We start from the raw sequence: 11,439 nt of genomic DNA on the forward strand, positions 1-11,439 counted from the left end.
GAGATACTGGGGTGCAAATGAGCAAAATAAATAACAATGAGGTAGTTGGGTGGGCTAATTACAGATGGGCTGTGTACAGGTGCAGTGATCGGTAAGCTGCTCTGACAACTGATGCTTAAAGATAGTGAGGGAGATAAGTGTCTCCAGCTTCAGAGATTTTTGCAGCAAAGGAGGTGTTGGCTTTGGGGATGACCAGTGAGATATACCTGCTGGAATGCATACTACGGGTGGGTGTTGCTATGGTGACCAATGAGCTAAGATAAGGCGAGGATTTGCCTTGAAGTGATTTATAGATGACCGGGAGCCAGTGGGTTTGGCGACGAATATGTAGTGAGGGCCAGCCAACGAGAGCGTACAGGTCACAACGGTGTGTAGTATATGGGGCTTTGGTGACAAAACGGATGGCACTGTGACAGACTACATCCAATTTGCTGAGTAGAGTGTTGGAAGCTATTTTGTAAATGCCGAAGTCAAGGATCGGTAGGATAGTCCGTTTTACGAGGGCATGTTTAGCAGCATGAGTGAAGGAGGCTTTGTTGCAAAATAGGAAGCCGATTCTAGATTTAACTTTGGATTGGAGATGCTTAATGTGAGTCTGGAAGGAGAGTTTACGATCTAATCAGACAACTAGGTATTTGTAGTTGTCCACATATTCTAAGTCAGACCCGCCGAGAGTAGTGATTCTAGTCGGGCAGGCGGGTGCAAGCAGCGTTCGATTGAAGAGCATGCATTTAGCTTTACTAGCGTTTAAGAGCAGTTGGAGGACACGGAAGGAGTGTTGTATGGCATTGAAGCTCGTTTGGAGGTTTGTTAACACAGTGTCCAATGAAGGGCCAGATGTATACAAAATGGTGTCGTCTGCGTAGAGGTGGATCTGAGAGTCACCAGCAGCAAGAGCGAAATCATTGATATACAATAATTGAACCCTGTGGCACCCCCATAGAGACTGCCAGAGGTTCAGACAACAGGCCCTCCAATTTGACACATTGAACTCTATCTGAGAAGTAGTTGGTGAACCAGGCGAGGCAGTCATTTGAGAAACCAAGGCTATTTAGTTTGTCAATAAGAATGCGGTGATTGACAGAGTCAAAAGCCTTGGCCAGGTCAATGAAGACGGCTGCACAGTACTGTCTTTTATCGATCGCGGTTAAAAGCAATCTCAGATATCAGATGGAAAATAGGGCGATTTTGACGGGCCTCTAAATGTTACCAAGCTGCACCTGTTCAGGCCTGCAGGGCTTTTCTTCCACAACAAGTGGACAGATATAACTACCCCCCTGAATCCTCCCATCTCCAGTCCACAGCAGCATAGTGGCAGGGTTTTGGTAACAAGTGCAACACATTGCATTCATACGCAGGGTGTCAGGGAGCTACAGGACCGAGCTATATTAATAAATGCCCAACACTCACTGTGGAAAATATTCCAAAAATCTGAGTCGGTGCAAGGCTGTGCTGAGGTCGTTTATAGAAATATCCCACCAGGCCAGATAGCATCCGCTGGATAAACTAAAAATAGCCCCATTTTGTCTTCAAAGGGGCTATAAGTGGCAACTGGGATTGTATTACTATGATACTAGCATTTTGAGTAGTGGCATGCTTATTATAAACAGGTTATCCAGTATTTATATGCCTAAAAGTTTGTATTAATATCCATATAGACATGACCCGGCTGGATATCCCCTGAAGTCAAGCTGAGCTTGCATGCACTCATGATTTGACAATGTTGCCATGGCGACATGTGGGTGTAGGTAGTAGGGGTGTGTCCATGATGCGCTCATAGGCCAACACACACTGGAAAAATGTCAACTTTGACTCACTCGCTAATCACAAATCTTAAACCTGGTGCCGATATAGGATTCTTCTTTTGTCTAAGGGCTGTAGGCACTATCTCTAATTTACAGTGCTATTCTAAATGGATCTATTACCGGATGGTCTTTTTACACTCTTCATTGATTCAGATTTTCCAATAGACTAATACTGTATGACCACATGCCACGTTGGCGTATTGGAAACCAGTTTGAAAATACATAAATACAGTACCTTGCAAAAGTATTCAGATTCCTTGGATTTCTTCACATTTTATTGTGTTATAAAGTGGGATTAAAATTGATTGAATTGTCTTTTTTTTGTCAACAACCTACACAAAATACTTAAAAAGATTAATACAAATTAAATAACTAAAATATAGTAATTGCATAAGTATTCAGCTCCCTGAGTCAATAAATGTTAGAAACACCTTTGGCATCGATTACAACTTAATACTGTATGACCACATGCCACGTTGGCGTATTGGAAACCAGTTTGAAAATACATAAATACAGTACCTTGCAAAAGTATTCAGATCCCTTGGATTTCTTCACATTTTATTGTGTTATAAAGTGGGATTAAAATTGATTGAATTGTCTTTTTTTTTGTCAACAAACTACACAAAATACTTTAAAAGATTAATACAAATTAAATAACTAAAATATAGTAATTGCATAAGTATTCAGCTCCCTGAGTCAATAAATGTTAGAAACACCTTTGGCATCGATTACAGTTGTGAGTCTTCTTGGGTAAGTCTGTAAGAGCTTTGCACACCTGGATTGTGCAATATTTGCCGATTATTCTTTAAAAAATTATTGTGTCTTGCCATAGATTTTCAAGCAGATTTAAGTCAAAACTGTAACTTGGCCACTCAGGAACATTCACTGTCTTCTTGGTAAGCAACTCCAGTATCTAGTGTAAAGCAGACTGAAGCAGGTTTTCATCTAGGATCTTGCCTGTGCTCCGCTTCATCCTGTTTCTTTTTATCCTGAAAAACTCCACAGTATTTGCCGATGTCAAGCATACCCATACCATGATGCAGCCACCACCATGCTTGAAAATAAGGAGGCAGTTATTCAGGGATGCGTTGAATTTACCCCAAAGGCTTTGCATTTAGGCCAAAAAGTGTATTCCTTTGCCGTTTTTTTTTGCAGTATTACTTTACATAAATGTATTCCGTATATTTGTATTTGTCTTTTCACTGTCTTTTAGGCCATTATTGTTGTTTCACTACAATGTTGTTGATCCATCCCCGGTTTTCCCATCACAGCCATTAAACTCTGTAGCTGTTTTAAAATCACCAAAGGCCTCATGGTAACATCCCTGAGCAGTTTCATTCCTGTCCTGCAGCTCAGTTTAGAAGGATGACTGTATCTTTGAAGTGTCTGGGTGGGTTATTACATAATCCACAGCATAATTATTAACTTGACCATGTTGAAAGAGATATTCAATGCCTGATTTGTTATTGTTACCCATCTACCAATCACTGCCCTTCTTTATGAGGCTTTCGAAATGCTCGCTGGTCTTTGTAGTTGAATCTGTGCTTGAAATTCAATACTTGACTTAGGGACCTTACAGATGTTGTATTTAGGGGGGACAGAGAAAGGGTTAGTCATTCAAAAATCATGTCAACCCTTATTATTTCACACAGAGTGAGTCCATGTCAATTATTATGTGAGTTATTAAGCCACATTTTACTCCTGAACTAATTTAGGCTTGCTTAAACAAATGGGCTAAATACTTATGCAACGACTATATTTGAGCTATGAATGTTTTATTGATATTTTTTCATATATAATTTTTCTTCCACTTTGACATTACAGAGTATTTTCTGTTTACAAAAAATTACAATTAAATGCATTTGAATCCCACTTTGTAACACAATAACATGTGAAGAAATCTAAGGGGCCTGAATACTTTTGCAATTACTTTTATCAAGCGCTTGATATTCAAATATGACACCGACGCATTTTAATTTGTGTCTGTTGAAGGAAATACAGACTAATTTAATTTTGTTTAAAGTCAGTTGTGTTTCAAAATTCAACAAACATTTTAAAGACAAACAATTGATTTATCTTCCTTCACTCTCTTCTCTAGAGTACATGTGCTTTTCATGATTTCTGTGATGTTTTAGGTCTGTGACATGAGTTTATCGTGAGATAGCTGTCACTAGTTTTATCTAACACACATAAATACTATCTAATCACTAATCTAGATTCTCATCACTACCCCCAACAGATCAACATAAATGCTCTAGACAAATATATCAAAGCTCCTTCTCTATCTCAATGGATGGGAACTCGTCAACCTCTATGCTATCAAATCATCCCAGGAGCTGATACGGTGGCTGTATCCAGCAGAGTAGCAGGACAAGTGGAGATGGGGGTGAAATCCCCAGCAGCTGAGAAACAGTATGGGGGGGTTAGGGAGGGTTACTGACAGGCGAATCCCTGGATCAGGCCCAGGGATTGTTCCAAAGGAAAACAGCGAGACACAGCTCTGTGGAATTGGAGAAACCTAACTCATTCGCACAGAGCATTGGAAACTCTCTAGGTTCCACTCATCAGTGCCAGGGACCTGAGAAGGACTGGAGCCTCCTGTCAGCCCAACCCAGGCGCTAGCGTTTGGCCAGGCCCAATTCACACTGGGCCAGAAATAGCCCCACTGCCTCTATTTTTGACCCGTCTGCTGCTGTATGGGTAGCAGGTCCATGCCTCTCTTGCCCTGGCTACAGGGTATTTATAGGGCGAGAGGGGTCTTTTGTGGAGTCACAGTGGCTATAGTTAGGAGCTGCTGCGGCGTCAGCTGACGCACACGTCATGGAGAACGGCGACAGAGGTCAAGATCACGTCTGGAGCCGGAGCCTTGTGTTTGTTTACCGTCCTTATCCTCTGGGTCTGTCCAGTAAGGCTGGTCAACGTTTCTACCAAACCTCTGAAACGGTTACATTCATATTGATCTCCACAATGTAAGTAGTAGTAGAAGTTGTCCATGGTTGACCGGGTCCATGGTGTCCTGCTGCTGTAGAATTCTGTTGGTATAAATTTAGTGTGTCAGAGAGGTGAAGGATGGGCTGAGACGGCTCCAGCCAGGATATGCTGAGGAATGCGTCTGCCATGTGTCTGCCATGTCAGTCTCCACTAAAACTCCCAGCAACACCCCAGGGAGCTGTGACGGTGGTGCCAGAGCCCTGCCCCACGGGACCTGGCCTCCTGAAAACACTGGCCTGTCTCGATGAGCTCTGCTCTGCGTGGGCTTCCTGCTACGTTATGGGTTTTGTGGCCAAAGATACTTCCAGGTATCTCTTTAGTCCCACAACTATGTCACCTACTGTATATATTAACATTTTAGTCATTTAGCGCAGGGTTTCCCAGACTCTGTCCTGGGGCCCCCCCTGGGTGCACGTTTTTGGTTTTGCCCTAGCACTACACACCTAAATTCAAATAACCAACTCATCATTTGGATTACATCATGATTTAGATTACGACTCTTTGCCTGCCTGGACTTACCTTTTGCCCGCTCCTTGTTATGTAATAAACTCTGAGACTCTTACTATCCACCTCCTTTGTCTGCATCTGGGTCTTAGCCTGAGTCCTGATACCAAGCTGCTCCAACCTGTGCAAGTTTGGAGTGCCTTGGGACATGCCTGACATGTTTTGGATTCTGCTGGAGAAAAGCAGCGTTTCTCCCTGCCGGCAGTGACTGGCAATGTGTTTGGGGAGGTATCTCCACTCAGCTGCTCCACTTGTGCTGAGCAACTGGAAAGAGTCGACCCAGCCCCCCCGTCTCCCCTCCCGCAAGGCCTGGCATGGCGCCACAGCGGCATGCAGCTGGCCTCCCTCCACCTGCCAATAAACAGATATATTGAATAAGAATTTTCCATCCACCATTAAAAATGGTAAACATCACGGTTTTATTTACACTCTTAAAATATCCACCTTCACCAGCTGCCCTCCAAAAATACATTAATTAGCTGAGGGGGGGGGATGTGATTTAAATGCTCCAGTCTCAGAGACCCCGAAGAGATCCTGCCTGGGGATAGGGGTGTCACAAGAACACTTCCAGAATGTCACCCACACTGTTTTCTGTTTATCCTAATCGCTTTATTCTCCAGTTTCCTGTGCGCCCATGATGATATTTACAGTATGCCAGTGATCTCACAATGCCAAGAAATGGTCGTAAAGTAGGAACGGGCCGGGTCACTGATAGGAAAGCGCTAACATTTAGTTCTAATACTCTACTTGTGTACTCTTCAGCAGTCACTCCGTCTTTGTTTTGATTTTAGAAAAGTGGGTTTCTTCAATATTTCTTGACTTAGACTAGGGCTTGTGCTTTCCTCTCAGTGGTTCATGTCTCCCATGATGATGCATGTTTTCATATTTAGGCATAATACAAGGCAATTGTACAAAAATAGGTATTGTTTTTAAACAAAGTCCCTACAAAATTGTATACTCCAGCTATACATTTCCACAAAAGGCACAGGTAATCATCAATAACACAATCAAAAACTTCAAGGCTTTTAAAGTATTTTTGGCAGCATCCAATAACTTTTCTCATTTTTTCTTGATGTCAAACTACTTCATATATCAAATATATGACATACAGTCTTTGGACAGTCCATTGAGCTTATTTCATGAGCCTGAAATGTCAGAGACCAAAAACATTCAGTAGTCAGAGCTCTGTGTCACGAATAGTAGTTTATCTCCAGTGCTTTGTGAGGGTATTAGTAGAACCAGACATAGTCTAGACAACAGGCACAGAGTGGGCAGCACAGGCAGTAAACGGCATCAGGACAGTGGGCAGCAGCCAGCCTCTTCATGCTTGGAGAGCAGAGATATCCTGGAGAAGGTTTTGGAGCAGCTCTTGCACTGGTATTTCTTGATGTCAGAGTGTGTCTGTAGGTGTGCTCGGAGGTTGGAGCGGTCAGCAAACGCCCGGCTGCAGTGTGGGCAGGAGAAGGGCTTCTCACCTGAAAAAAGGAATTGATCAACTCAGAGCCCTAGTGGGTAACTGAATACGGGACGATGTGAAGTCAAGCTCAATTCATGAAACTGGTGAATAAAGGTAAAAAGTGTTGCCGGCTGTACATTACTCCGGCCGTACCTGTATGTGTGCGAATGTGTCCCTGGAGCAGCCAAGGCCTGGAGAAGGCCTTCCCACAGAGCTTGCAGACGCACGGCAGTGTGTGTGTTCGGATGTGCATCTTCAGAGCTCCCAGGCTCACGTACTCCTTGTCACAGTACTTGCAGCTGAAGTACTTGTGACACTGCCACTCACAGTGCAACTGCCTGTGCTTGGCCAGCCCAGAGAAGGTGAAGTAGGCTTTGTGGCAGTCGAAGCATTCAAAGCGCTCCTGACTAACACCAGAGTGGACAAGACCCAGGAGGGGATTAGGCATGCTGCCCCTCTCCTGCAGGTGTCTGAAGTCCTGTGAGGGCAGGAAGGTCTGGGGTTCCATGGTTCCCAGGGGCTCAAGACCGGAGTGTGAGTCTCTTAGTGGATTGTTGTGAGACACTGACAGGGGGTAGGTGATTTGTTGTGTTGAGCTATGCAGGGACAAGCTTGTGTCCCTTAAAGGCAGCCTGTCTACCTGTGGAGAGTGCATGGAGGCTGGTGTGGGGATGAGACTTGGTCCTGGCAGCCAACCCTCCAGGGTCTGAGGACTGCTGGGGATGTAACTTGGTACCTCAGGCTGGACCAGGCTGGTGTGGAAAGCTGTAATGACACAAACACCATTTTATGTTAAAACTGTTTTACAAGTACATTCAAATGTTTTAATCATGCTCTATGAGAATAATTAGGTAGGATTCAGTAATACGTTAAAACATATAGTTAAACATTTGACATTAATTTACAATATTAGGAGCAGTCTCAAAGTAACAGAGTTCCAAAGTTCCAATGCATTCACATAGCATAGCCAACAGGAACTATTCTATTTTCCTTTTAAAAAAACTCATCTGATTTCAGTCACATTAATTTTCTTTTCCACTTCTATAACGGTAATCTTGACAGTTAAATAGAGGAGGGTGGGAGGCTAGCTTGCTTTAAAGGGTGAATTGGAACAAAACCCAGGCAAATTTCAGGGTAAAAGGAGCCTCGGAGGGCACTACATTAGCCTCTTGAACGCGCTTAATAGGACCCTTCAGATCCCAGAAGGAGGGACTAACAATAAGCTCTTCTTTTGTGTGACAGATTTTGCACCTGCTAAACTACAAAACCGCATTTGTTGTATCCTATTCCAAGGCATCAGTTCAATCCATCATTATTTACTTTCCTATAACTAACATAATTTTAGACTATGCTGTAATCATATTGTTTGAGTTATAGGCCTAGTGTGTTCAATTACTCAAGGCAAAAATAAAAATCATTTTTAAAATGGGCTATGAATGGAATAAAATATAATATATAATGATAAGTTCATAGTTTTTTTCTGAAATAATGCAAGTTCTAGCCAACAGACAAAATAGCAAAGGTAATCACATTGGTATTTTTTTATAGAACTAGATGAGAATATACAACACAACGACAGAAACGTATAATTTAAGTAGATTTTAAAAGTTAACTGTACCGTCTGCTTTTGAATCCAGAATTCCATAGTTTGGCTTCTTATTAGTGAGATGTTTCTTCACCAGAAAGGACCTTGGCATCTTTATCATAAAGCTCTGAGTTATAATGTAACAAGTGAGCGCTCGTTGATTAGGATGACCTGTTGAATAAAATAGCTGTTACTTGTCTGTTGCCTTGCATTCTTCAGTGGAGTAGAGAGAGTCAGGTGCAGTGGTCACTGCGAATTAGCATACACACCGTGTCGGACCAATTAGAATAAAAGGACAAGTGCACGGGGGCGGCACCACTGAGTCGATCAGCATACCCCAACAAAACAGGTGCATCGCAATACACAGTACACAGTAGTGTGCAAACCTGTAGACAGGCGATCTGACTTTGCCCTGCCTGACTGAAAATATTGGCCTGCCGGTATTTCTTTATACTTGTTTTTCTTTACTCTACAAACTTTCTCACTATCACATGGTATAGCAAAAAATGGCAAATAAATGTTAGTTTTTTTGGTTGAACAAGCCTACAAAAACTTTCGACACCTTCATAAAAAAATTGCTCTTTGTCCAAACCTATGATTAGGCCAACTAACGGTGTTTATTTGAATGAATGAACTTTTTTTTGTTTCTTATTCTTACTTGTATAGAAAAACAGATTTGAAGTGTTTCGTGAGAGGTTCCTCGTCTATTATTCTCAGTTTCTTTCCATGTCTCATTTGAAAGCTTTTGAAACAAAGCGCATTCCCGGACCGGTCATTTTCCATTCCATGAAGTCCGTCCTATTGGAGGCAGCCGAACTAGCGGTCAAGGAGGAGAGGACAGCGGCGTGGAGGACTAAAACCAACCGTAACTGCTTTTTTTTAATGATGGTGTGAAAGTACCACTTCCTTGAACAGTTCACGGTACATTACACTGACCTTAACCACCTACTCCACACTTCTAAAGTGTAAGACAAAACAAATATTTATATAACATGTTTAAAATTGGACATTGTGCCTTGAATCACACACAGGGAGTCTAAATGTCTAAGGTAGCCTATAACATTTACATTTACGTCATTTAGCAGATGCTCTTATCCAGAGCGACTTACAAATAGGTGCATTCACCTTATAGCCATAATGGTTAGAGCCCTGCTGATTGGCTGATAGCCGTGGTATATCAGTCCGTATACCAGGGGTATGACAAACTATTTATTTTTACTGCTCTAATTATGTTTGTAACCAGTTTATAATAGCAGTAAGGCACCTCGGGGGTTTGTGATTATTGGCCAATATACCACTGCGAAGGGCTGTGTCCTGGCACTGCTTGTTGCATTGTCCCTAAGAACAGCCCTTAGCCATATACCACACCCCCTCAGGCCTTATTGCTTAAATATAACTTGTACAATCTGTTCTGTGGGACAAGGAAATGCCATCATTCATTGACCCAGACCTGTTCATTCAAATCATCGCCATCTAGTGCCTCAGCTGTGAATTTGAATAATTTAGCTAAAAAATACAGTGAGGGAAAAACTCCCAGGTGTCTTTTATACAGGTAATGAGCTGAGATTAGGAGCACACTCTTAAATGGAGTGCTCCTAATCTCAGCTTGTTACCTATATAACAGACACCTGTCCACAGAAGAAATCAATCAATCAGATTCCAAACTCTCCACCATGGCCAAGACCAAAGAGCTCTCCAAGGATGTCAGGGACAAGATTGTAGACCTACACAAGGCTGGAATGTGCTACAAGACCATCGCCAAGCAGCTTGGTGAGAAGGTGACAACAGTTGGTGCGATTATTCGCAAATGGAAGAAACACAAAATAACTGTCAATCTCCCTCGGCCTGGGGCTCCATGCAAGATCTCACCTCGTGGAGTTGCAATGATCATGAGAACGGTGAGGAATCAGCCCAGAACTACACGGGAGGATCTTGTCAATGATCTCAAGGCAGCTGGGACCATAGTCACCAAGAAAACAATTGGTAACACACTACGCTGTGAAGGACTGAAATCCTGCAGCGCACGCAAGGTCCCCCTGCTCAAGAAAGCACATATACATGCCCGTCTGAAGTTTGCCAATGAACATCTGAATGATTAAGAGGAGAACTGGGTGAAAGTGTTGTGGTCAGATCAGACCAAAATGGAGCTCTTTGGCATCAATTCAACTCACCGTGTTTGGAGGAGGAGGAATGCTGCCTATGACCCCAAGAACACCATCCCCACCGTCAAACATGGAGGTGGAAACATTATGCTTTGGGAGTGTTTTTCTGCTAAGGGGACAGGACAACTTCACCGTATCAAAGGGACGATGGATGGGGCCATGTACCGTCAAATCTTGGGTGACAACCTCCTTCCCTCAGCCAGGGCATTGAAAATGGGTTGTGGATGGGTATTCCAGCATGACAATAACCCAAAACACACGGCCAAGGCAACAAAGGAGTGGCTCAAGAAGAAGCACATTAAGGTGGAGTGGCCTAGCCAGTCTCCAGACCTTAACCCCATAGAAAATATGTTGAGGGAGATGAAGGTTCGAGTTGCCAAACGTCAGGCTCGAAACCTTAATGACTTGGAGAAGATCTGCAAAGAGGAGAGGGACAAAATCCCTCCTGAGATGTGTGCAAACCTGGTGGCCAACTACAAGACCTACAACTACAAGACCGTCTGACCTCTGTGATTGCCAACAAGGGTTTTGCCACCAAGTACTAAGTCATGTTTTGTAGAGGGGTCAAATACTTATTTCCCTCATTAAAATGCAAATCAACATTTTTGATATGCGTTTTTCTGGATTTTTGTTGTTGTTATTCTGTCTCTCACTGTTCAAATAAACCTACCATTAAAATTATAGTGGGCAAACGTACAAAATCAGCAGGGGATCAAACACTTTTTCCCCTCACTGTATATATATATATATATATAAAAAAAAGACTGACATGTTGTAATTTATTTAATAAAACTATTCACGTCCATCATTGTACCAAAGGGATATCCTTTATAAAAAAAAAAAAGAATTCACAAGTGTGCTTCTTCAGAAGCAAAAATAAAAAAACATACTTAATATGATTAAAATGAAAAGGAATAAAACGACCAAACTTAGACG

At 42.5% G+C, this 11,439-nt stretch overlaps 1 protein-coding gene across 1 annotated transcript; it reads right to left on the reverse strand.

The window, feature by feature from the left end:
* Positions 1-5,700: 5,700 nt before the first annotated feature.
* LOC121559749 (zinc finger protein SNAI2) lies at positions 5,701-8,593 on the reverse strand. Its single transcript, XM_041872846.2, has 3 exons — positions 8,375-8,593; positions 6,910-7,521; positions 5,701-6,775 (listed from the first exon to the last, which is right to left on the reverse strand). Exons 1-3 carry the CDS (start codon positions 8,460-8,462, stop codon positions 6,594-6,596), a joined length of 882 nt encoding a protein of 293 aa, XP_041728780.1. The 5' UTR covers positions 8,463-8,593; the 3' UTR covers positions 5,701-6,593.
* Positions 8,594-11,439: the final 2,846 nt, after the last annotated feature.

The sequence above is a fragment of the Coregonus clupeaformis genome, unplaced genomic scaffold, assembly GCF_020615455.1.
Source record: "Coregonus clupeaformis isolate EN_2021a unplaced genomic scaffold, ASM2061545v1 scaf1072, whole genome shotgun sequence".
Lineage (NCBI taxonomy): Eukaryota > Metazoa > Chordata > Actinopteri > Salmoniformes > Salmonidae > Coregonus > Coregonus clupeaformis.

Excerpts from the sequence above, each read along its gene's own strand:
- LOC121559749 (XM_041872846.2), bottom strand. The coding sequence starts at position 8,462 with ATGATAAAGATGCCAAGGTCCTTTCTGGTGAAGAAACATCTCACTAAT. Across the intron at positions 7,522-8,374 it reads TCTGGATTCAAAAGCAGACG|CTTTCCACACCAGCCTGGTC; the intron begins GTACAGTTAACT and ends GTGTCATTACAG. Across the intron at positions 6,776-6,909 it reads ACACATTCGCACACATACAG|GTGAGAAGCCCTTCTCCTGC; the intron begins GTACGGCCGGAG and ends TCCTTTTTTCAG.